General features: G+C 51.4%; 1 protein-coding gene across 5 annotated transcripts in view; it reads right to left on the bottom strand.

Annotated features, from left to right (window-relative positions):
- The window catches only part of INPP5D (inositol polyphosphate-5-phosphatase D), a 105,635-nt gene that overhangs the window by 35,112 nt on the left and 44,151 nt on the right, over positions 1 to 26,372 (bottom strand). For 4 of the 5 annotated variants that reach the window (XM_040972315.1, XM_040972312.1, XM_040972314.1 and 1 more), the window contains exons 4-9: positions 25,117 to 25,276; positions 22,185 to 22,325; positions 16,363 to 16,450; positions 5,394 to 5,474; positions 5,202 to 5,273; positions 4,259 to 4,382 (exon numbers count right to left, since the gene is read on the bottom strand). In XM_040972315.1, the coding sequence (XP_040828249.1) occupies positions 4,259 to 4,382; positions 5,202 to 5,273; positions 5,394 to 5,474; positions 16,363 to 16,450; positions 22,185 to 22,325; positions 25,117 to 25,276 (666 nt within the window). Of the gene's footprint in view, positions 1 to 4,258; positions 4,383 to 5,201; positions 5,274 to 5,393; positions 5,475 to 16,362; positions 16,451 to 22,184; positions 22,326 to 25,116; positions 25,277 to 26,320; positions 26,324 to 26,372 lie in introns of all 5 variants that reach the window. The other variant, XM_040972316.1, reaches the window with a different exon arrangement.

Here is a 26,372-nt window from a genome sequence, read left to right as displayed (position 1 = left end):
CTGTGATTGTAGGGTTCTCTGTGGGGGAGTCATGCTTTACAATCATGACCACACTGTGGGTTGAACATGATTTGGCACCCAAACTCATGAAATAATTTAAACCTCAAAGTCATAGCTAATGGCACTCCTAAGGTGGAAACTCAAGCAACCATAGGGCCTTTGGGAAGTGAACAGACTTAACTGGATTGTTGGGGTGGAGTCCCCATCATTGGAGGCTGGTGGCTTTATAAGGAGGGGGGCAGAGGAAGTGAAAGGAGAAGGAGAGGAAGAGAGATGGATAGAGAGAGAGAGAGAAAGATGACACACCCACTCCCTTTTTCTTGCTGTGTGATCTGTGTCATCTCTGGTCACTGATCACCAGAGGCCAAGCCAACACCCTTCAGCCTGATGTTGGACCATGAATCTCCACCTCTTTTCTTACAAACTTATGCTGCCTCAAGTATTTCGTTATAATAATAATAAAAGAATAACAAAGAAACTGTGTGTGTGTGTGCATGCGTGCACACACTTGGCAGGTTTGGTGGTCAGAACACATTCCATTCATACCCACATCAGCCTCCTTGGGACTGCTGTGTCATGGAGGTGGATAGAAATTAAGGTTTTGAGTAACTAGGTCACTTAATCCAAATCACGCTCTTATCAAGTTGTGGGGCTGGGACGTGCCTCCAGCTTAACCAGAGCCCTCAGCCTTGAGCTACACACCTTCTCAATGCCAGTTACAAAGAAGTCTCCTAAACAAGGAGCCGTGTGAGCTGATTTAACCCACTCACTCCTTCATTCAATTACATGTTCATTCATTCATTTACGTGTTCAGCCAGTCATGCATTCGGCATTTGGTGCAAAACAGAAAAGACATCTTGGCCCTGGTGGAGCCTGTGTTGAAGAGGTAGAGGAGCTGGGATTTGTAACCAACACAGTCAGCACCTCAGGCTGCGGGCAGGCCGTCTCTGAACATGCACCTGCTGAGTGCCAGTGGGGGGCTAAGTCCTGTAGATTCCTCTCTGGATCACTGGGTTCTGGATGGGGCATGTGCCATGATAGTGACCAGAGCTCTACTGGCCCTGGAACTCCAGCACACAGGACCCAAGTGGGCAGGAGCAGCCCATCGGGCCGCCCACTCTGACATGGTCCATTTCTGATGTGAGCTGGATCGTCTCAGGGCTGCTGATCTGAGCTCAGCTGTTTCCCTCATCGCTGGTTCCGCCGCATGAAGGTGCATATCCTCCCTGCTCAGCTACAAACCCACCAGTGCCCTCCAGCCCACAACAGCCTGGCTCCAACTCTTACTTTGGCACCCAAGGCCATGCCTACATCTGGAACCACATGCCCCATTTCTCCCTGCAGGGCTGCAACACATAATGCATGACTTCCCTAATACCCTGCTTCTTGTCTACATGGGTCTCTCCTTGAGACCTGCTTCACTTAGAGAATCCCTACTCACCTTTTAAAGCCCGTCAGATCCACCTGTGCACCCTCCCAGAACAGCACCAAGTAACCCTCCATCACTTTGTCTCCAGTTTGTCTGCCTCACATTCTAGCAAAAGTCCTTGGGAGTGCTGCAGACTCCTATGGGAGTATTCACGAGGCAGGCACGTGAAGATGCTAGAAAAATGTCCGCTAAATTGAAAGAGTTCACAAGGCTTCTTGGTTCCATGGGAGGTGACTTGATCTCAAGGCCTTCGGAACCACCAGGCACTCTGATAATGTCTTGTTTCGTTTTAGGTTTCTATTTCCTCTTACCAAAGTTGGGCCCCTACTTTTCCCCTGGGAGGCAAGAAACAGGCATTGTCCCTTGCCAATTACTCTCATCTTAGACCTCCTGTTCAAACTATCAATAGTTCCCCATTGTTCCTTCCCAACATGGCACAAAACAGAGGGCCCTGCCCAAGGCTGAGTTCAACTCTGTAAGAGTGACAGCCTACAACTTGCCCAGTGTCCAGGGATGTGGTTACCTGATCCTCATTCCCTGCCCCTCTCTTCCTTCTTCAAAGCTGCATGGAGCCATAACTGTGCTGAGAATGGTCGTGGTGGCGAGGGTAACCAGCACCTCCTACAGGCTGCTCCCACATCTTTTCAAGACCACCCACTTAGGACTCATAACAGCCTGGTGGGATAGTATATTACCAACCCCCTTGACAGGAGAGCAAACTGAGGACCAGTGAGAAGACCCCAAAGGTTGGCATTGTGATGCAGCGGGTTAAGCTACAACCCTAGCATCCCATATGAGCACTGGTTCGAGCCATGGCTGCTCCACTTCTGTTCCAGCTCCCTGCTAATAACCTGGGAAAAGTAGTGGAAGATGGCCCAAAGGCTCAGGGCCCCTGCCATGTGGGAGACCCAAAGGAAATTTCTGGCTCCTGTCTTTGGACTGTCTCAGCCCTGGCTGTTGTGACCACTTGGGAAATAGTAGCTGGAAGATCTCTCCACTGCAACATCCTGGAGTTCTGACTCAAATAAGTGTCCAGGCCAGGAACCAAATTATCTGAGCCATCTCCTGCCTCCTCCCGGGAGCTGTATGAGCAGGAAGTAGACCTGGGAGTAGAGCTTGGCATCTGAACCCAGGCATTCCGATGTGGCAGGTGGAGGTTCTGGCTGACATCTTAACTGGGATGCCACACAGCTGTTCCATTATTATCTTTTTGTAGTATAAATATATCTCCAATAGTACATGGGACACATGAGGACTAAAAAAAAGTGATTCATTGTTCATTTGAAATTCAGATTTAACTGGGGCCTGCTGTACTTTGGTTTGCTAAATGTGGCAACCCAAATTGTGCCAACTAAGCACAGTCTGAGATGCTGCTGCAGGTCAGAGAGGTCTGGGTTTAAAACGGGGGGTCTAAAAATGAGAAATAGAGATCGACTATCATGAGAAGGAGGAATTCCTTTGAGGAAGGGCTCTGCTGTGCATAGCAAGCATCACAGGCCAAAGTGTCAGTCCCTAAAGAAAGGGCCAGTGCATGGCAAGGGTGTCACCCTGGGCTGCCAGCCAGGAGCTCAAGTGCTTTCCTCAGCTCTCTGCTCCCTCTGCTGCTGGTCACGTGTGGCCACTCCCACCCTATCTGGACGCTGGCATTCCAGCTTCCTGCCACCCCACACGCATGCCCTCCTAACCTGGACCCTTTAGTCCCCATCCCCTGCCAAGTGGCCTAGTGCTAGATGGGAGACAAGAACTCAGAGCCCAGGCTCCTTCCCGTGTCCCCTCCAACATCTTCCCCTTTCTTTCCCAGGTGGCACCAACTCCAGGGCTGAGGTTGAGCTCAGAAGCTCTGGCTCCAGGTTTCCCAAAGCCTGTGTATGCACTGGAGACAAATCTTAACTTGATGCCTCGCCCATGAAACCAAGTGGCCCAACACCCTCTGCCCTGGGATGCCCCATTCCTTCTCCCCCAGGCTCTGCTCATAGCAACTTAGGATGTTCACATCTGACAGTCCCCCAAGACTCCTGAGGTCATGGCTGAGACCATTGCATTGGGGCATTGAGTTGAGTAGTTACTGATCACCAATGCACCAGACACCAAGTCCACTGTAGTCAGGGGCCCTCTCTATGCCTTCTACAGAAGTACCTGCTGTGCGAATAGCTGCCAGGTCTTCGTGTGAGGATGCAGGATGTGGCTCAGCAACCCAGCACCTGCTATATCCAGCTGCCTCTAAGAGTGCTGGGCTCTGTCCTGAAGAGCCTTATACGTGACTCACTTATTGGTCCATTTTACAGATGAGATTGAGGGCTACACAGGCTTACACCTGAGGTCACAGAACTGCTAAGTGGCACAGCTAGAAGCCAGGTTCAAGATTTGGTTCTAGGGTTCAGGCACTTTAGCACCGTGCTGGACTGCCTCTCCCTGTGTGCTGTGCTAAGGAAGCTACTCCACGTGGTCAACACCACCCAACTGCGTAGGCCTGGAGCAGGCCAGACTGGTTCCTACATGGAACAGAACACACACACATATGCCCACACACATGCTGTACACACATGTGCAGGCACATAGAACCCCTGCTATGCATTACAAGAGAGGTGTGAGCTGATTCCCAGGGTGCCCTGAGGGAGGCATCATGTGCACAGGCTGCCTGGTGAGAGGAGACCTTAGCGGAGAGCAGCAGTTCCCTAGAGGCGGGGTGGGCAGTGGTGGGCACCCCAGGGGAGGCTATGCCCTCCACCACGGTGAGGAGGCCAAGCAGGATTTGGGGTCTCCTACAGCCTGCTGTGGACCAGTCATCTCCTGCCAGGGCTGACACGTAGCAGGTGTGTGGGGCCTTACTTTTCTTGTGGCTGTAGAATTTGTCTTCAGAACCATCCTTGGACTTCTTGATGATCAGTTTCCCAGACTCCACGTCCACTTTGAGCTGCAGCTTCTGAGGAATCCCCAGGGACTCTGCCTTCACCTGGGCACAGGAGGACACAGGGTTCATTGATTTCCGGGGTTGGCCAGGCTCTGTGCTGCCACCCCCTGAGTCCTCATCCCTATGACTGGACACCCTTGATGGGTGTCCCTGATGGGATCCCTGGGGTTCTACTTCCTGGGTCCCCATTGCCCCAACAGGGACACATTTCCAAGGACATCCCTTACCCCCGAAGAGGTTCCTCTGACAACACCGTATGTTGATGTGTCATCTACCACCAGGGAACGTTTCAGTCATAGCTGTCAACTCCTGGGCTTGTGACAGCTGCCACCTGAGCATCTACTGACAATGATGAGGAACGGGGCTGCCTGGCCACACTCAATGGGGCATCCATCTTTCACGGGATTGGGAGGAGGGGGTGTCTCAAACTGTGTTTCTGAGTGGTGGCTGGCCTGGGCAGGATGAGCCAGAATCTGTGGGAATCGTCAAGAGATGTGTTTTGGGGTTTAAGCCTGGAGCGTCTAACACAGCCACAGTCACAGAGATTATATTCCCCCAACCTTGCGAGCAGTTTGGAAGACTCCCTATTTGACGGCTCTCATTGCTCCATTTTAGGAAAGAAAGTTTTCAGCATCTCAGGCTAGGTGAGGGGCTAGAGGAGCCCCTTCCCCACAGTCTTGCCATGAAGGACCAGTGTGGGCGCTGACTCTGAAACTGAGCTATCTTCCTTGCCGCACTGCTCCACTGAGACCAATTCCCTGGCTTTGGGGCTCCTTGTCCTACAGCCCAAGGCCAAATCCATCCTCCTGCAGAGCTCCCACCCTCCCCTAGCTCTCGAGTGCAAAGACCAAAACCACTTACTTCGAAGGTGACCGGAGGGATGAGGGATCGCCGGTGGGAGGCCTCGGGCCCCTCGCTCAGAAAGGTCTTGACCTGTGGGCACAACAATGGGCCAGGGTCATGGAGGATGCAAAGCCAGAAGGCCTGGGCATCCCATGTGCCAACAGGGGACACGGAAGAAACAAAGAGGACCCACAGGATCCCCCACACTACCTTATCCTCAATGGAGGACAGCAGACTTGTCAGTTGGCTGAGCTTGGCCACCATGTTGGCCAGATTGGCTTCACCTGGTACCTGGGAGGGAAGGACAAAAACAAACAAGGGATGCCATGGTGAAGCATCCTGCTGAGCGCTGTACTCAGCTTCATCTCATACCCCCAAGTATGCACAATGTCCTCACCAGTAAGAATACCAGGGATGTCTCTAATCAGCTCAAAAACTCTTACAGCCGTACAGCAGACCTGCACCCATCCTTCTGAACCTACCCTCCCCGCCACTTCTCGCCTCCTCCATCTGCGGCTTAAGCAGAACCCCAGGCCTGCCCTTGGTTGCAAACTTTGCCCTCTCCTGCCTGTCTTGCACTGGCTTCAGGCCCAGCATTGCTGCTTCTCACTTGGAATCAATCAGCCCAACTCCTCACCCTCCCTCTGGCTCGCTAGCATCTAGCCCCACTCCGATGGGCCACTCTCTCACATCTGCATGACTCTGGGCCACCCTTTCCAGTTCCAGAGCCACAGTTCTCACAGGAAGGGGCACCTCCTTGTCATCCATGGCTCAGACCCATCAAAAGGTCTTCCCTGACTGCTCTGGTGACAACAGCCATTGGTCCATCTCCATCACATCACTCGACCTTGCTCCATAACAAACACCACGCATAACAGGTGTTTCTTCCATCTGCCTGCTCACTTACACTATGTGGGCTCCAGGAGAGCTGTGAGCCTAGCTCTGTGCTCAGAGTGGTGTCTGACCTATGAAAATGATTCAGAGCCACTCGGTGAACACCTGGGGCTTGGAGAGCTGGACTTCCTGGTCCAAGGTGACACAGCCAATAAATGGAAGAGCAGGACTCTCATTCCTGTCTTCCTGCACCAGTGCTTCCTGGGCTCAAGCATTTGTTTGCAGAAACAACATTCAGGAGTCATCTGTTCTATGGCAGACTTACTGCCAGATGCCAGAGGTGGCACTAACAATACCATTCCTGCCCTTTAGCTATGTGTGTGACTCAGGGACACCACACAGGACACAATGAGGAGTGTCACTAACTAGGTGATGTCCCTTTACTTCACTCCTGGTCCAATGTGTCAGCCAGGCTATTCTTGCTTTTGACATCAATTTTCAACCACCTAGTCCGGAATATTCTTTCTAGCAGCACCACCTCTGCCACCACTAGCTAGCATGATTGCATCATAGCCATCACCACTGCGATCACCACACAGAACCATCAGCATCACCACTGTCACCTCTGTCATCACCACCGCTAACATCACCACCTCTCTGCCACCATCACCACCAGTATCAACACCACTAGCAACAACACCACCATCCACTTCCACCTCAACCACCACACTGTGGGTTGAATATGTCATCCAAATTTCACATGCTAGAAACCTGATCCCTAAACTTCTGTATCAATGGAATTTCAGATGGGACCTTTGGGAAGAGCAGGGGCCTCATAAAGGATCAACCAGCATATTCATCTCTTCATAGATTAATGAGTTACCAAGAGAGTGAGCTCCAGGACAGGTGTTTGGCAAAGCACTTAAAATGCTCCTGGGGACACCTGCCTCCTATCTGAAGTGCCTCCATTCAACTCCCAGCCCCGCTACTGGTTCCAGCTTCTAGCCAGTGTGCATGTTGGGAGGCAGATGTGTCCTCTGGGACCCACATTGGCTGAGTTTCTGGTGCCTGGCTCCGGCTGGTCCAGCCTCAGGTCACCGGCTGAGTGCCTGGTGCCTGCTTCCGGCTGGTCCAGCCTCAGATACTCTCTGGAGGACGTGAAGGAGCAGATTGGACATCTCTATCTCTTTTTCTGTCAAATACAAATTATTAACCAATAAACTAAAATTACAAAAACATGAGCTCTTTCCTTTTGGCCTGCTTGCTATCTCACCATCCTATTATACAGCAAGAAGGTTCTCACCAAAGCCAGGCTCTCGGGTTTACCAACTGCCAGTGCAAGAAGCCACACTAAGCTCTGCTCTTTATCAACCACCAGCCTTGGGAAATTTTGTTATAGCAACAGGAAATCAAATAACTACCCAACCCTGACCACCACTCCATCAGCCACAAGCCCACACTCCCTCCACCCACAGCTCTCATCATTATTATCATCATCAAGGCACTTCAGATTTGTCGACGCATCCTCTAGCTACCTTCTGCTTTTCCCCTTGCTCCTTAAAGCAGTTCATAGTCCACCTCCAGTTTTATGAATCAGGGCAAGGCAGAGTGGAGCTGAGAGAGCGGACCGGGGGCCTCTGTAGGTGGACAAGACAGTCCGGGGTCCCCTTTGCTGCAAGGTGTTTTTCCCGTGAAGAACGGAGAGGACTCTGCAGACTCCAGCTCCCTCATCCTCCCTCTTGGACACTCTCGGCATTATCTACTTTCTATCCCGGGCAGCCATGCCACAGTTTGAGTGGTATCTTCCCATCTTCCTCTTTGGATTTGTAACGTTTAGGGAGGAAGTTGGGCCAAATATTACAAACATTTGGCCATAGATGCAGTCACCGACCAACTGGAAGCTGATTCACGGAACAAGACCCTATCAGAGGAGTGCTGGAAGGTCACCTGTACTTTGTGGGTAATGAGTTCTTATGCCAAACACATTTTTTTTTTTTTACATTTTCACCTATTTAATGTTTGAAATTTATTTGAAAGGCAGAAAGACTGAAAGAAATCTTCCATGCACTGGTTCACTTCCTTCGATGCCCGCATCAGTTGCAGCTGGGTGAGGTCATCCGAAATCAGGAGACTGTCAATGCATCCAGACGTCCCCCTGGGGGGCGGGGTGCAGACTCAAGGCCTTGCACCATCATCACTGCTTCCCCCAGGGTGCGCGTTAGCAGGAAGCTGGAACCAGGACTCCAACCTGGGCTTTCTGAGACACTGGCATCCATGTGGTTGTTTGGCACTTGCACCACTCCCACCTCTCCCTTTGGTATACAATCCTACTTCCCAAAGTACGGCATGGAGCCCCAAAGAGGAACACTCTCCTTCCCCATCCCAAGCGGGCTGACCCAGGTCTCTCCCCTGCCCACAACCCAGTCATCATTTTATCAGTGTTGCACTTTGCACCTCCCTGAGGTTCCACATGGGGTTCTGCTTGGTCCAGGGGTCTGGGTGTCCCCTTCTTGCCTACCTCTAAGGGAACGGGCCTGCTCTAAGACCTGGCCCCAGTCTACAACTGCTACACTTGGTTTTACTCCTTGTAGGGCAGTGTTCCACAGAGCAGGCCAGCGAGGGCCAGGGAGGGAAGCCAGATTGTGGACTGGCCACTTCTCCTCCGGGCACCAGGGTTCCTCCCTCCACTCCCAGGCATCTCAGAGTCCCCTCCTTGCTTTGCAAATGTCTCAAGAGCAAGATTCTCAGCTTTCCTTGAAGATCCAGGGTCTCATAAAGTGTGTGTGTGTGTGTGTGTGTGTGTGTTTGTGTGTGTGTGTGTGTGTGACACAATAATGTGTAATTCTTGGCTTGCTCTCATGATTCCTGGCTCACAACTCTCTCCCAAAGGTAGAAAATTGAACTTGCCTTCTTCAAGATAGGTCATAGCAACCCTAACTTTCCCACCTTCCTCTGGTCCATTTTGTCTAACAGTAGATGACCAGAACACACTCCCCCATTCGCACTCTATTTTAGAGTTGGCCTGCCCTTAGGGAGGCCCAGAAGAACCTGGGCAGACCTTGGCCACATCCCTGGGCTCTGTTCTGCTCACACTCATGCCTGTGCAGTGAGGTCTCTACTAAACCTAGAAAGGACAGAGTTCCTAGAGCTGTAAACGGCTGGAGTACCAAGCTCCAGAGGGCGCACGGCAGCTCCACATCCCTTCCCCTCCCGTTGGCCAGCACACCTGTGTTTCTGTGGGCTGCTGGAGGAAGTGGGTATGTGCATGTCTGCTCAGAGTCCTGCTGCCATGTAGATGCCCCAGCACGCTGTGGCTGCCGTGTCGACTCTCCCAGGGTAGCACTTAGACCTTGGCTGGGCAGCAGCTCACAGTGACCACAGCCCCTGCAGGTTGCCTTTCCTCCAGGCTACTTCCGGGACTCCGTGTGCTGCTCTCTCCAAACGACGAAACACCAGTGCCTGGTAGGACCCTGTTCTATCTAGATTTGCCTCGACATTCTTAGAAATTAACTCATCATTCACTTCGAAGAAAGTAAAATTATTTTTTCCCTGATGCATTTAGGTTGCATAAAGAGAACATAGATACATTTTCTCTGGAAAAAAACCTCTATGGAAAACCAAAATATTCCACCCAAAATAGACTTCTTGGGCATATTCTGAGATGGCTATTCAGAGAAATCACAGACACAGGAATAGCTCTGACAAGCTGTGCCTATATGTTTTATATATTACATCTATATAGAATATAGAGATAAGTCTTTGTGTCTACCTACATGAGTCAAGCAAGGCAGCACATACAGGCCTTGGCTTTCTCAGAGGTCCTTGAGTCCACCATATCTGGACTTAGGGTAGGTGGCATCCACACCTGGCACCCGGGGGAACTGTACATGAGCTGAACTGGCACCGTGTGCCCTGGCGAGGGCTGCTGCCTGAAGGACTGGATCGGCATGTCCGCGTTGCACGCCCTCCTCTCCCCCTCCTCCTCACATCTCCTGTGCCTCCACCTTCCGTCTTGCCCTTAAGAAGCCAGAAGCCCCGGTCCTTCCTGTAGCCTCGGGACAGTACAGACCCTTGGCCTGCATTCCTTCCTTGAGTCTGAGAGTTCGTGAGGCTCCTGTGTATAAGCATGTGATAAATGCGTATGCTTTTCCTCCTGCTAGTCTGTCTGCCTTGCCACTGTTCGAGAGACTCCAACGGCAGGCGCTTCAATGAGCAGAGACGCGGTTTTGCTTTTTCTACATTTTGGCGTGCCAGCCAGGAGACTCGATCTCTGCTTTCTTCAGATCCTATGATAGGGAGACGGGGGACCAGGCAAAACTGGCAAGAAGGTGAAATTTGTTCTTACTATGCCAGTCTCCCTCTTCTCAGCCTTTAGAAAGCAAGCCAGGGAGAATGGTTTCTTTTTCTAACCATTTATGAGAGGTTATATAAAAGTTAATGGAACATCCACAGCATGAAAACTACAGTGGATTTCAAAGTAGTATTTGTACCCATGTAACTTCTCTTTTTTAAATTAAAAATTGATGAATGTCTTTGAAAGAAAGAGAACCTACAACACCCAGGGTCAGGCCAGATCAAGGCTGGGGGCTGAATCCAGGTGGTCCATGTGAGTGGCAGGGACCATCCCCCTGAGCCACCATCACTGCCTCCCAGGCTCTGCCTTAGCAGGGAGCTGGAGTTGGAAGCAGAGACGGGACTCCGACTCACTCCAGTAAGGGAGGCAGATGGCCCGAGCAGCAGCTGAACCCTGGTATGGGCTGCAGGCACGGATCCTGTAAGCCAGAGTTCCGGCCAGTTCATGGGATGGCTGAGTCATGGTTTATACCAACCAGGTCTGTTTGGACAAACTTTGCTGTGGGTCCCCAAAAAATGAAGTTCATCTTTTACATTGTTTTGTTTTATTTACTTTTTTTTTTTTTTAATTTCCAGAAGCAGAGAGAATTAGAGAGAAACAGCATTGCAGTTTGCTTGTTCACCCCCTCCCCACTGTCTGCAGCAGTCAGGGCTGACCAGGCCAGAGCTGGGAGCCGGGAGCTCAACCCAGGTCCAGCACATTTCCAGCTGAACAGGCAGCTAGCCAAAAAGTTGGGACAGCTCTCAGAAGGGTTTGTCTTGGGATGTCCCATCCCCTGGGGGCTTTCATCATCTCAGCCTCTGTTTCCTAATTGGTGTTCCTGGAATCCTGGAGAAACCTCGCATCCACCACCAGTGGCAACAAGGCTCTCTGAGAGTGAACTCTGGATCAGGGAGGCTGTGTCTCCAGCATCCACTCGGAAAGCACCATGTTATTCTCTGGTCTTGCCATGAAAAAGACTGATTGGTTTGATTTGCTTTTGGAATAACTAATTGGCTATGTTTAAGAAGAGGGCTGTGGTATAGTGGGCTAAGTTGCTGTTTACATCACTGGCATCACATATGAACTATAGTTTGACTACTGGCTACTCCACTTCTGATCCAGCTCTCTGCTAATATGCCTGGAAAAGCAGCAGAGGACGGCTCAAGTGATTGGGCCCCTGCATCCACAGGGAGACCTGGAAGCTCCTGGCTCCTGGATTCATTTGTGGCCCAATCTGCCCATTGCAGTCTTTTAAGAAGTGAACCCCAGGGCCCAGCATGATGGCTCAATGTCTAAATCCTCACCTTGCAAGTACTGGCATCCCATATGGGCACCAGTTTGTGTCTTGGCTGTTCCACTTCCCATCCAGCTCCCTGCTTGTGGCCTGGGAAAACAATAGAGGATGGCCCAAAGCCTTGGCACCCTGCACCCACGTTGGCGATCAGGAAGAAGCTCCTGGCTTCGGATTGGCTCAGCTCCGGTCACTGCGGTTGTTTGGGGAATGAACAAGGGGATGGAATATCTTTCTCTCTGTCTTTTCTTTGCTCCAAAAATCTGATTGCCTTTCAAATAAAAATAAATGTTTTAAAACAAACAAGTGACTTGAACCAGTGGATTGAATCTCTTTCTTTCTCTCTTCCTCTCCTCTCTTCTGCCTCTGTAATTCTAGCTTTCAAATAAATAAAATGAATTCTAAAAAAAGAGAAAGGATGTGCATTTTTTTCCCTAGAACCTAAATTTAATAATCATATAACATTATGTAACAGGAACTATACCTCTGAAAAAACTTGGCATAGCCATCCAGATGCTGCCTGGACTATCTGCGGCCCATACTGGAGTGCCTGGTTCAAGTCCCTACCCTGCTCCTGACTTGGCTTCCAGCTAATGTGCACTGCGGGAGGCAGCTCCTGCAGCCAGGCCTCTGCCTGCCCAGCAGGAGACCTGGACTGAGTTCTATTTTCCTGGCTTTAGCCCAGCCCACCCCCAGCTGTCACAGGCATTTGGGAAGTCAACTAGAGGTCAGGGAAACCTGTTTGTCTTTGTTTCTCTGTCTTTCAAATAAACATTTTGAAAAATTTACAGAAAGTATCTATACTCCTATATTCATGGCAATAAGTAAGAAACAAATTTTAAAAAGATTGTTTCTAAGAAGAAGTTTTTTAAAAATTGGGGGGAAGTCTCATCCCAAACAACCACATTATTGTGACCCATGGAAGAGTAAATTTTAAAAAAGGCACAAGAAGCATAGGGCATGGCCTCAGCGGCTGCCTTGGCCAGCTCACGCGCACACAACAGGAGACCTTTGGTGTCCCAAGTCAAACTTCCTTCCTCCACTGAGGCTCCACTTCCTTAGCAAATGCTTTTCACGCAGGGGAGAAAAAGGTGCAAGGTTTCGTCAGGATCGTCTGGTTGACTTTACCAGGGCCCTCGACCCTCGGGTGTCCACTTGTTAGTGGGCCTTTCCCTCCCATAAACACCTTCTGTTTGCTTCATTTTGATTTTTCTGTCTTTTGAGGGAACAAGGCATATAAAGCCTGCATGCAAAGGCACGGATGAAGGCAGTGGGAGCCTAAGCATTTGGCCCCCATGGGGGATGGAGAGTGGCTAAGCTTTTCCTCCTTTTTCCTGCCCTGGGGGGTCTGCTCCATCTTTGGAGATCTTGGTGGAAGGTCCTGAGTCACCTGCAGGTGTACTTTCGTTTATTGTCACAGCAGGGAGACTGTTCAGCCTTGCTGCCTGAGCTGTGCTAGAATGGTACAGTCAGAAAGAAAGGGAGCTGGTTTATGACCGTGTTTCAGAGACAAGTGGCTCCATGTCTGGAACAGAGAGCTCCCAGACCTGGAAGAGTAAGTGACAGGCAGCCGGGTGGACGGGTCAGCAATCAGGCTGGCGCCCAGTGCAGGGCAGCACTAAAGAACGAGTCTTTCTATTGCTGAATCTTCATGAATGTGCAAGTAACTCCGGGAGTAACTTGAGGCGTCTCCACCATCCTGGCAAAGCTCCCCCATACACACATTATTTTTAATTTATATATTTTTAAAAGATTTTTCTATTTATTTAAAAGGTTGAGTTACGGAGAGAGAAGGAGACAGAGAAAGAGATCTCCCACCTGCCAGTTCACTCTCCAAATGTCCACAATGGCCTGGTCTGAGCGAGGCTGGATGGAACCAGAAGCCAGGAGCTTCATCTAGGTTTCCCACAGGGGTGCAGGGGCCCAAGTACCTCAGGCCATCTTTCCAAGATGCAGTGGTAGGGAGCTGGATCAGAGCAGCCAGGGATGTTGGTATTGGAGGCAGAGGCTTTGTGTACTGTGCCACAACGCTGACTCTATTAAACCCATTTTTTTTTAAAGATTTATTTATTTTTATTGGAAAGGTGGATATACAGAGAGGAGAGACAGAGAGGAAGATCTTCCATCTGATGGTTCACTCCCAAAGTGGCTGCAACGGCCAGAGCTGAGCCAATCCAAAGCCAGGAGCCAGGAGCCTCTTCTGGGTCTAAAGCTTTGGGCTGTCCTCGATTGCTTTCCCAGGCCACAAGCAGGGAGCTGGATGGGAAGTGGGGCCACTGGGATTAGAACTGGCGCCCATATGGGATCCTGGGCGCATTCAAGGTAAGGATCTTAACTGCTACACTATCACACTGGGCCTTATCAAACTCATTTTAAAAAGAGCTGGACGGGAAGCAAAGCTGCTGGGATTAGAATAAACGTCCATATCAGATCTCAGCGTGTGCAAGGCAAGGACTTTAGCCACTAGGCTGCCATGCCAGGCCCCAAGCCCATTTTTAAAAAGCCTGCACACTCCATCACAACTCCTTCTGAGCTTGCATCATTGGTCAGGCCATGTACAGTAAGATGAAAACTTACTTTGCAAATGCTCTCACTATCATTATTTTGGGTAGAAATGACAATAACCAGAGGAAAAAAAAAACTTTGTGTTTCAGAAGAAAACTATGGCACCAACTAGACCCTGACCCCAACTGCTGTTCTTGAAATGTTAGAGTTTACTTGAAGTCTGAACTGGACCCCAAATTCTCTGAGCTTCCCCAGTACCTGTCTGCCGGGTTTCACTTGCAGCTCTCTGCCATCCTCTGGAATCATGTACTTAAGCCTGCCCGTGTTCAGAAGCCCATCGATGCCCCCTCCCGCTCCGCCGTCTCTTATCCCTCCACTTCAAACCCAACTCTCTCCATAGCTGCCAAGTCTCCCTCAGTAAGTGGAACTTTCTGAAATTATGGCTTCAAAGCAGGGCCTGTGGGAAGCCAAAATCAGCCATCCTGTAACAGACTTTTCGGGGATATTTCAAGATGGCTATTCAGACGAACTGGGAACTCAGGTATAGCTTGGGAATGCTGTCCTTTTATAAAATAACTCTCTCTCTCTACACTAGTAAAAGAAGCAGCAGGTATGGGCTGCAGCCTGCTCCAAGGCTTCTGTACCAGGCTTGTACGGGGCTAGGAAAGGTCAAATTGACCCGTGGCCCCGGGGGACGTGGCCAGGCTGAGCTGTCAGTCTGTCCTTGCCAGGCCTGCCGTCTGACAGACTGGATGTGCATAAGCAGATGGCCATTGTCCACCTTGCATTCCCTCCTGCACCTTCCCTTTGCTTGTGCGGCTGCCCAGACCCTCCTTGCAAATCCCCCAGGCCTTGTTCCTCCGGGATGCTCAGGATGACGTAGCAACACCCGCGATCTGGTCTGTATTTTGTGAGGCTGCCATGCACAGGCCTGACCTACCTGTCGTCCTGCCCATCTGCCAGTTGATGCAAGAGACTCAATCTAGGGCAGCTAAACTCAGCCAGTGCGGGCAGGCTCAGCGTTCCGGCCCAGCCTCTCCCCACAGAACCCAGATTGCTTCGCTCCTCTGGTCTGGTTTCCAGCACTGCTGATTCAGTTTTGTCATTTGCTTTTTGTACACATGGGAGAGCGTTTCACAGAGGCATCTACACCTTAGAATCAAATTCTGTCCCTTATTTTATTTGTTGGTACATTTTATTTATTTGAAATGTGGAGAGACAGATCTGATTCACTCCCCACATGTCTGCAACAGCGCTGGACCAGGCCACACTCAGGAGCCAAGAACTGAATCCAGGGTCTCTGAGTGGGTGGCAGGGACCCACCCGCCTGAGCCGCCACCTGCTGTCCCCCAGGGTCAGCATCAGCAGGAAGCTGTGTGGAGGCACGGCCATGCCCTGAGCTCGGATGCTCCTGAGCTGTCACGTGGAAGGCCCACCCTCACCCATGAATTCCACCCTCACTCAACCTCTGTGTGCCTGCAATGCACTGGGGTTTAAAGACACAGTTACAAGGAAGACCTTTGTCACTGTGCCATCGTGCAGGTATAGGCTGGTGACAGCTGCCTCATAGGACACTTTGTTACCACTGGCAACAGTGAAGAGGGACATCCACTTCCCAGCAGAGTCCGAACTCCACAAACTAGCCCTCAGAGCTCCCTATGCCAGGATCGTCATTCCCTGGATGCTGCGGAGAGCAGCTCAGACACCTCCAGTGCATCTTGGTCACTCTCTGTCCCTCCTTGGGGAATACCCTTGCTTATAAAAAGCATTTGAAAAACTGGCTTGTTCTTACATAACTACTGCCATTAAAAAATCATATTAGACCCACTGTCCGTAATATCTGTTGCAAATATTTAAAGATATTGCTTTTCCTTTTTGAAAATTAATTTTTGTTGATGGCAATTTTAAATTGCACAGACCTTTGCTGAATGCACAACTTGCCCTAGCCTGTTGCCAAGCCACGAGCAGGTGTGTGCATGTTGGAGGGGAGGAGTTAGGTGTAGGGGTAGTACTTCACTCTGCTCTTTCTGGGGCAAGAACTGGGATCAAGAGTTCAGGGATCCCACGTTTTCTGGTCTTTCCATCTAGATAGCAGGCCTCATGCAGGAGTCCCATCATCTTGGACTTGAGGAATCAGCCTACCCGGGGGTGAGGTGCCACACTCTCAGCCGCTTCCCTGTCTCTCCTCCCTGCCCCGCGCCCCACGTCCTTACCTGAGGTCGTGGACGGAGGCCAGGGGAGAGCTGCTGGTCAAAAAGCCTTTGCAGAGACTCCAGGGACGGGAGGGTCCGGAGGACTTCACTAAGGGTTGGGGGGAAGCAAAGGGATGGTCAGGAGTTTTTTAGTGGGCTCCCAGATGAACGAGGCTTCGGAGGCTGCTGGGTTTGGGCTGTAGACAGGGTGACACCCGCTCTGGAAAATCCCTCCCTCCCAGCAGGACAAGTCCGGGCAAAGGCCAAGGACTGGCAGCGCTGGCCACCCACCCTGACCCCATACCCTCCTGGCCTGCATCACCCTGGTTGTGCAGAGCTGATCTTGCCCGGGGTTTGTGCAAAAGCATGCTAGACATTGTAGCCGGCAGAAACTTGGATCCAGCATCACACACACACTTTAAAGTCACTTAGTCATCTCTGTGCCCAAACTTCCTTTTTGCAAGAATCTCTCTCATAAAAAGAAAAAAAATTCCCTCAAAGAATCTGTCTCTCTCTCACACACAAACACGCACAGTCGAAAACCCAACAGTCTGGACCCCAGCTGTTTGGTCTGCATCTTCCTTTTTAGCTGGGGCTGTGGACCGTGACGCAAATCTCCACGGGGCAGCAGAGGGCAGGCCCCAGGGACTTCAGGAGCAAATCCATTGGTGACTCCGGTCTGAGGACCTCATCAAGTTTTTCAGTCCCTTCTCATCTTGTTTTACTACTTGAAGCGTGATGGGCAGATAATTTTCAGTTTCCGTTCTTCACAGATTATGTCATCAAAAACTGTTCATGTTTTTACATGTTTAACATCCTAATGGTTCCAAAAGCCTCTATCAGGCAAATGTGCCCACATCGACTGCTGGATATTTGGGTTCTTTTGAGATCTTGGCTGTTGTAAATAAAAGCTGCTGTGAACAGCTTTGCTGGCTCTAATTTTGAAGACAGAATCGGGTAATGAGAGCTGATGGCGCTGGGTCAGTGCGTGCACCAACTCCAGCATCTGGCACCGCTGTACCTGCTGGGACTTGCAGTTCACCTTCATTCTCACTGCGACCTTTTTTTATTTTTTTGCTTTTTCTCTTTTTTTAATGGGCACAGCATCACACTTCAATGTTAAGAACTAATTTGCATTTCTTTAATCTCGGGTGTCATGAAACATTCTCCTACTGTTGAGCTCCACTATATTTCTCCTTTGCATAAGCTGTTTATCTGCTTTGCCAACTTTCTGTTGGTAATTTTGTGAGAATTTTTATCTTGCTTTCTTCTTGCTTTTTTATTTAATCTTAATGAGGCTTTTTCCCCCCTGTTATATTACTGTCATGGGGAAGGTGAATTTCATTACAAAGTAACTTACAATTTTTTATTACCCTATTTTTCATATTTCCTTGGCAAGTTTGTGCTTGCTGCAGTTAAAAATTTATCATCAGTGTTCACTAGGGAGCAATTATTTGCTCATTTAAAGTCTTTTTCTAACTTTCAAGAATACATTTCAAGTGATGGATTTGTTGCTATGTATGTTTTATTCCTTAGGTAGAATTTTTTGTTATGCAGTTTTAACATTTTTTTTTTCATGTGTGTGGCTTTCAGTAGGTGATTCACTTTTATCCATACTGTTATTCAATCTCACACAACCTGCCCTTTTCCCAGAGTTCTCTTGGGCAACTTTTCCCTTGCACGTGGGAGGAACCTCATGACCAGAGCGGCCCTTCGTTCCTGTCAGCAGAATGCCAGAGCCAGGGGCAGGTGTTGACCCAGGGTGTGGGACACGAGCGTCCGAACTGATGGTATAGGCGCTGGGCGGATGCCTCTGAAAGACTACCAGTCTATCACACTTTAAGTGGGCTTGCTTAGTTCTGCCATGTTTTTTATACATTCTTCCTCAACTCTATCCTGGCTTGTGATATGACTTTCCAATTTGATTGGTTTTTCTGTTGTGACTCCCAAGGAAAAGGTTATGATGATGGGAAGGCATCTCCTTCCATCCCCTGCTCCTCACCTCTCTTTCCTTCCTTCTCTCTCTTTTCTTTCCTTTCTTCCTTCCCTCCCTCCTTCTCTCATATTTTTATTTTTGAATTCCACCAGCACCTCTGCCCTTGTCCATCAGTGGGGGTCACCAAAGAAGCTTCCAGGTGACCTTGTTCTTTGCCTCGCTGTTTGGGCACATTCTTGCCTGACTCCAGCAAACTGGCAGCCACAAGTTGACCCTACACCCACATGTGCTCAGTCCTGACTTCAGCCACATGCACCCATGTCCTTGCCACCTTTGTGCAAAGGAGACCCCGGCACTTCCCTCATTCCTTACTTCCTGCTCTGGGTCTGGAGACCTGGGGCCATCCTCAGCACCTCCCGATACATCCCACTCAAGTTGGGCCTGGCCCTCTTTGCCTGTAGGGATCTTACCCTAACCCCAGCTTTAGGTGCTGCCCATTACTAACAATTCCCTAACACACCAGGTCTCAAGGGTTCCCTTGGCCATAATTTCTTATCTGAACTCTGTGGCTAGAGACTCAGGGCTCTGGAGCCCGCTCCGAGCATCCGTCTTCCTCCACAGTCCCCATCTCAGTAACTGGCATCATCTGAGGACCCGGAGGCCACGCTCTCTAGTCCACTTCCAACCAGGCAGCAAGGATGGATGACAGCTTGGCTGTTTCCACGTGTCTCTAGTCACCCCAATTCTCAGCACCCACAGGTCCCAAGCTGTTGGATCGCTTAATCTATTGAGCTGTCCTGCGTCAAAACCCCCAGACTCAGTGAGAAACCAAATGGACCCAAGCCCTTGCTCCACTGGCTACCTGCTATAGTCTGCCCTCGTGTCTCCCAGGTGTCCTGCCTGAGATCCCCTTGACCCTGTCAAGCTTGGTGGAACAGCACCCGCAGGAGTAGAGGGGAGGGTGCTGGATAGAAAATATTCTGTTCCTATTTAAGGGTTTCTAGAATCCCAGCCTTGGCCAACCAAGACTCCAAGCATGGCGACCATGCTCCCCATGAAGATGCAAGCAGGCATCCAGGAGGAATTGAGGACCCTGCAGTGGCCCCAAGCCTAACCTGCGGTGGCTGTTTGGCCAGCCAGAGCTGAGAGAAGCTGGTCCCACCAGCAGAGGTGCCAAATAGGCGAGCAGGGAAGCTGCTGCCCTTGTGGCGATGGGATGGTCTGGAACCCGGGCAAGCCTGAGAGATGGTGCAGTGTGGGGAAACTCTGCCAGCGGGCGGAAGTGTCTGAGCAGCAAGTCTGGGGACACTCAGCAGAGTTTGGAAATGCATTTCCACCTTGACAAGGAGGCAGCGAGGAGCAGGTTCCCCGTGGAAGCAGAAATGAAAGTTGCTACATCGGCCATCATGAGGCAGTGCTTTGTGCCTGGCTTGGGTTTCTCCTGGTGATTTGTGCTAACAGCATCCACGGAGCAAAACTCCAACGTGGAAATGGGCCAGCAGGAGGGTTCTGGGCCCACAAGGACTGAGGGGCACTTGGAAGAATGAGGCTGAACTGGGCAACCTGATGAAGGCTGCCTGTGGGAGACAATGTTTGCTCAAATACCAAATGTACGCATTGCGCTTTGCAGGGCCTTTAAGCAGGAAGTTGAATTTGATAACTGGAGAGGGAAGATTTTTTAGTTTGTTCTTCCTGCATCTTAACTAAGCTAAGATTGATTGACAAGAGAATCTTGAAGCTGCTGTATGCATAATAAAGCACAAAATAGCACAGGCTGAGGAAGGCTTGTCCATATGAAATGCTGGCTGTTTTTTTTGTTTGTTTGTTTGTTTGTTTTAAGAATTCATTTATTTATTTAAAAGGCAGCGTTGCAGGGCCCAGCATAGTAGCCTAGCAGCTAGGGTCCTTGCTTTGCACACGCCAGGATCCCATATGGGTGCCAGTTCTAATCCTGGTGGCCCTGCTTCCCATCCAGCTCCCTGCTGTGGCCTGGGAAAGCAGTCGAGGATAGCCCAAAGCCTTGGGACCCTGCACCCACATGGGAGACCGGAAGAGGCTCCTAGCTTCTGACTTCAGATCAACACAGCTCCGGCTGTTGTAGCCACTTGCGGAGTGAAACAACAATGGAAGATCTTCCCTTCTGTCTCTCCTCTTCTCTGTATATCTGCCTTTCCGATAAAAATAAATAAGTCTTTGGGGGAAAAAAAGGCAGAGTTGTAGAGAGATACGAAGTGACAGAAAAGAGATCATCCATCTACTCGTTCGCTCCCCAAAGGGCAGCAACAGCTAGGACTGAGCCAGGATGAAGCCAGGAGCCAGGACCTCCATCCAGGTCCCCCACAGGTGCAGGGGACGAAGCGCTTGGGCCAGCCTCTGCTGCTTTCCCAGGCACATTAGCAGGGAGCTGGGTTGGAAGTGGACCAGCCAGGGCTCAATCTAGTGTCCAGGAGAGATACTGGCATTGCATGCAGCTTAAGCAGCTATGCCAGTCTATTGGCCCCAGCCACAATGCTGCCTCTCAGTGGTGATGGGGCGGGCTGTGTTTGTGTGGATTCCTTGGCGCGCCTTCCAAGTGCTTGGTGCTGCACACTCCTGTGCAAGCTTCCAGCACATGAACTCTTCTCTGCCAGTCCCTGGATGGTCTATCGGCGTTACTTTCACCAGAGACAGACAGCGCTTCCTCTGCTGGTTCGTCCCTCCTGGTGCCCACAATGGCACTAGGCACAAGCCAGAAGCCAAGAATGCCATCCAAGTCTTACCAGAAGGTAATCATGTCTGAGCGGCGGTTGTTCGGCCCACCTGCCACATGGCAGGGCGTGACTGGTATTGCTGACTCCAGCCCCAGTCCCGCTCCCAGCCAACGCAGACCATGGGAGGTGGCACTGACGACTCAAGTGCTCGGTCCCTGCCATCCGTTCCATGCAGGAGGCCTGCCTTGGGATTCCTAGCTCGCTGTTTTAGCCTGGGGAGCATTCTCTCTCAAAGAAGGTAATTAAATTTGAAAATATTTTAATTTTAATCAGATTAAAAACATAAAATCTGGGTCCAGGTATATCAGACTAATCCTCCACCCGCAGTGCTGGCACCCCATATGAATGGCAGTTCAAGTCCCGGCTGCTCTACTACCAATCTAACTCCCTCTTAATGGCCTGGGAAAGCAGCAGAGGACAACTCAAGTCCTTGGGACCCTATATCCTATATGGGAGACTCAGAAGAAGCTCCTGGTTCCCATCTTTGGATGGGCCCAAGTATGGCCATTGCAGCCACTAGGATTGAGACAGCAAATGAAAGATCTCTCCTCCTCTCTCTCTTTCTCTGTTTTCCCGTCTCTCTGTAACTCTAACACTGTAAAAATAAGAAAGAAATATAAAATCAAGAGAATCTGAAGAAGATTAGAATTTCTACCAAATACCTTGTTCAACAAATTCAAAATTGGAAAAATATCAAGATATTAGTTAATTTGCTCTCCTTAATACAAGCACCACTATCGGCAATTTCAGGAAGCTAACCTGGCTTGGGTTTATTTCCCCTCGGTGCCCTTCTGCACTTGTTAAATGTGTTAGCCACAGTAAGAAGGATGTGTGGCAGCCATGGTGTAAGACCTGGATCCTGAGCAAAGCAGAAAACACCAGGAGCCACCAGTTACCTTTAGCTGAGAACACACACACGCACACGCACACACACTCTCTCTCTCTCTCTCTCTCTCTCTTCAAATCCTAAGAAAGCAAAACCTGCAGACAACCACAAAGCCTTGCAGACTCTGCCCCTTGCTCAATTACCGTGAGCGCAGTGGCAGCCTTGGAGCGGCCAGCGGAACTCAGGGTCGCCCTAATGAGCGGGTGCCTGCTCCAGCCCTGGGGCCAGCCCCACCCGTGTACCCCCACTCCGGGCGTGGCTGCACTCTCACCTATACAGCTCCTTGCACAGCAGTGTGGTCAGTTTTTTTAGATGTGGAAGGCTCCCGGAGCCTGTCTTCACAAATTCCAAGTCCAGCAGGAGCTGAGTGCTCAGATAATCCTGAATGGCTTTGAGATGCTCTTCTGGGAGTCTGGAAAGCAAGAGGGAAAAGGTCAGCCAGCTGCCCTCAGCCACAAGCGCCCAGGGGAACAGCAACTACCACCAGGTCCTGATTCTCCAAGACTCCAGCACATGGGTGCTGTTAGTCTTACTGTAGGGGCAGAGGGCAGGACCAGGGGGTCTGGAGAAAACCGGTGCCTCGGGAGCAGACCAGCACCTTTGCAGACTCCTGGGGAGGGCCTGTTGGGTGAGGGCTCTGAAACAAGCCTGAGAGCTGTAGAGTGGAACCGTCCCTCTGTCCTCCTGGTCACATGGACAGGAACTGAGAGTTGTAGGGTGAGCTCAGTAGAGATGGCCAATGTCTTGGCCCCCATGCCGACTCCAAATGCACAGCCTAGGATCCCAGGAGCACAGTGCAAGCCACTGAACCCGTCCAGGCCCTGGCCTTTACAAAGTGCATGGGACCGGAAGGCAGGATCTATTCTGCCTGCACAGTGGCCTCAGTGCAGAGGTGGGCGCAAAGTGCAGTTGGATCCCCCGGGGCTGTCCCCTGGAAATCTGGTCAGTCCTCTTTATTCTATCTCCAGCACCCTTTTTTTTTTTTCTGGGTAACCTCCAAATTTTTGTTCCTACAATCATGGAAAATATCACTGAGCGTACATAGTATGCCAGACCCCATGCTAAATACTTGATGCTTTTTTTATTCTTTAATCTACATGAGGCAGATGTTGCTGCTGTTACTATTAATCCTGTTTTATAAATGAGGAAACAGAAGCTCCAGGTTGTTAACAGCCTGCATGAAGAAAAACTTCCCAATTCCCCTTTCCATCCTCAAATCAACAATGCAAAAAGAGGCCACACAGATTTTTTCAGCATGATTCAATAAGCAACGAAAGCTATTACTTTTGCTTGCAGAGAAGCCCTGGCGGCTTCCACTTGGGCTAGCTGCAGCCCCTGAGAGTACAATGTGGCATCACTCAGCCACAGGCGGGCCAGGCTCACCACAGGAGCCAGAGGAGCTCATATGAGACCACACTGGGGAACCCCCATCAACTGTGGACACACTACAACAATTGCACTCCAGGCTTTTCACTGTAAAGAGGGGGCATCAAGCTGGCTGCCCCCATGGTCCTGGCCACACCCAGTAATAATGCTTGACCCTTCTTGGGGGACAGTAGCCAGCTCCATGGGGGCCCAGAGCAGGGGAGGGCTGTGTAACAGACACGAGTGGAGAGCGGACAGTGGCTCCTGGGTGAGGCCCACAACCCGCAGGGAGCTCCTAGTAGTCTAGGTACCAGAGGCGAAGGAGCCGAGTGCAAACCCCACCGAGAATGCACAGGCGCCTGTGGACTGCACTGGAGCTGTGCCATGGGCTCCAAGCCTTCTGTGGGGTGCGCCTGGGGAGTGTAGCAGGAGGGGAGAAGGTGGTAGGGCCAGAGGCAATGCCAGGCCTGCACCTCCAGCTCTGGCTGCTGCACTCTGCTCTTCAACAGTAAACTTGAGGCTGCGACTCACTCCCCATCTGACCTCTGTCTATAGTTACCAGGTTAACTTCTCCGTGGAAAGCCCAACCAGCATGGTGGAGGGGACCCATCTCCTGCAGCTTTCCTGCCCCCAAGCAGCTCACCCAGGGAACCCAGGATGGGGAGCCCGGGGTACTCCATCACTCCCAGGTGCTCCTCTTGCAGGTGGCTCTGAGAGCTCCACACAGGACCCTGAGGTGACCCATGACTTCATGTCTGGGAGCTCTTAAGTCAGCAGCTGGGATCAGGAATGTCCAAGAGAACTGTAGCTGTGTGCGTCCAACCCCGGGCACACCTGGCCCTCAGGCTGCTACCCACAGGTATTGTCCCGGTCCTTGCAGTCCAGGGAGGCCAGACCTTAGCAGAGCACTTTCACCAGTGTCACCACTGACCCCTGGCTTCCCCATCATCCCTGGGGACCAGACAGGGAGGCAAGGGGTAAGGGCAGTCCTTCCTGGGTCCCTGGGCTGACCGTTCTAATACTCATGGCCTGCACCTGTGAGCCAGGAGCAGGTGCAGCCTCCCAGTGGGAGGTACCGGCCCTCGTGTGTGCCCAGGCGATGCCCACCATCGGGGAACGGTGACTGCATTAACAAGGCAGCTGACTGGGACTCTTACACAAGGGTTTGGAATGAACAAACGTAGCAACATCCCTGTGCTCAGAAAGCAAGCAGAAAGCTGGAAAATGAATGACTGTAACACTGGCAATAGACAAAGGGACCGGAGAGTAAGAAGGATTAGTGTTGTGGCGCAATAGACAAAGCTCATAGCACCTCTGCTTATAGCACTAGCATCCCATATGGGTGCAAGTTTGAGTTCCAGGTGACCCACTTCTGCTCCAACTTCCTGCCAACGTTCATGGGAAAGCAGCCGAGGATGGCCTACGTGCTTGGGCCCCAGCACGCACGGGGCCTGCATGGAGCTCCAGGCACTCGCACTTGGCTTTTGCATGACCCAGTCTCAGCTGCCGTGGTCATTTGGGAAGTGAACTGGAGGATGGAAAATCTCTCTCCTCCCTCCCCCACCCCTACTGCAACTCTGCCTTTCAGATAAGTAAATAAATATTTAGGAAAACAAGTTACCGAGACAAACATAAAGATCTTGGTTTAAAAAACTGAACAGGTCAAGGACACAAAAACCATATCTTGGCCAAGAAAAAACAAAAACAGTCTTGCTAGTACGAGGCGGATGCAGAGGAGCACGGGGCTGGCTAGGGGAATCAGGGCTGAAGGTGCACGTGCTGGCTGAGGGTTGGGGCACCGACTGACCTCCTCAGGGACCCGCCCGGGGGGCACTCACCCGCTGGTGTCCACGGTCTGCAGCCGCTGCAGCAGTGTCTCCGAGGGGCTGGGCCGGTTGACTTCAGGGGCTCGGGCACTCTCCAGCGACGCAGGAAACTCCTTCGTCTCATAGGACAGGATGTTTCTGGGAGGCAGCTCAGGTGGGGACGTGATGCCTTCTGCCGGAGAGAGGACAGGATAGCCATGAAGCTTTGGGGGCACGGGTCTCTGCCCTCCACGCTCCACGCTGTCCTGTGGACCATGTTCCGGGTCTCCACCTGTGTCCCTTTTGTTCCTGTCTTCACTGGCTTAACGTGGCTCCTGTTCCATGGTGTGGCTCAGCAAACACCTGCCAGGGTCTGATGTCCTGCTCGGCTCGGGGGCTGGGTGGTTCTGGAGAGCTGCTGACCAGGCCACAGGCTCAGGTAGGCCCGTAGGCTAATAGGCCCGGGCACAGACCCAGGACCAACAGTGGGGCCCTGAGGGCCAGCCCAGCAGGCAGGAGGCAGGCCCGGCCACCTGCTCCTTCACCTCGCAGCCCAACCCTACCCTCTGTCCCTTCTTCCTCTCTTACCCTAAAGGGCGGAATGGTCATTCAGCTCCCGGGAGGACCAGGATTTCCTGAAGCAAGCCTCTCCCCTCCCTGGGTGGCTACTGGGACTTCCTCTTTACAGCACTGACATTTGCTTCCTCCTCGGACCTGGGTTCGGAACCCAGTGTCCGCAGGTTAGAGCCACCAGAGTTGGCAGCACCTTGGGAAGAACTGAGCTGCACTGGACAGCCCTGGTGTAAGCGTGCCAAACTGCTCTGGTTCAAGCTGAAAACAGGGTGGTTGTGTTTGGGGAAGTGAAGCTAGCAGTCACGTGACTGCACAAGGCATGATGGGGAGTGGCGGTGGGACCTTCCCCCATGGAGCAAGGTGCGCTGCTACAGTGTGACTCCTGAGGATGATGGGGCAGGGTAGGGTATCCCTTCAGAGCAGGCCCCTCCTGCCCTCCGTGGGACCACCATCCTCTCCAGTGGAGACCACCCATACAAAGGGGGTATCTGGGTGGGCGGGAGGATGTGGGGAGGCAGTGGCCCAAGAGCCAGCCCGCAAGATTCAGTGGGTGCCCAGCATGTCAGGGTCCAAGGGAGGAGGGACTCCAGGCCAGGGACCTCACACCTCTGGGGCTCTGGTCATGTGTCCCCTCTGGAAGTGGGAGAACGGGAACCTGCAGAACCCACTGGTCCCCAGAGGCTGAGTTAGGAAGCAGACCTGACCAGCTGAGGGGC

The sequence above is a fragment of the Ochotona curzoniae genome, unplaced genomic scaffold, assembly GCF_017591425.1.
Source record: "Ochotona curzoniae isolate NIBS_2020 unplaced genomic scaffold, NIBS_Ocur_1.0 contig_2294, whole genome shotgun sequence".
Lineage (NCBI taxonomy): Eukaryota > Metazoa > Chordata > Mammalia > Lagomorpha > Ochotonidae > Ochotona > Ochotona curzoniae.
Note: the sequence above shows the minus strand (reverse complement) of the source record. Positions and strands in the feature narration are given on the sequence as shown.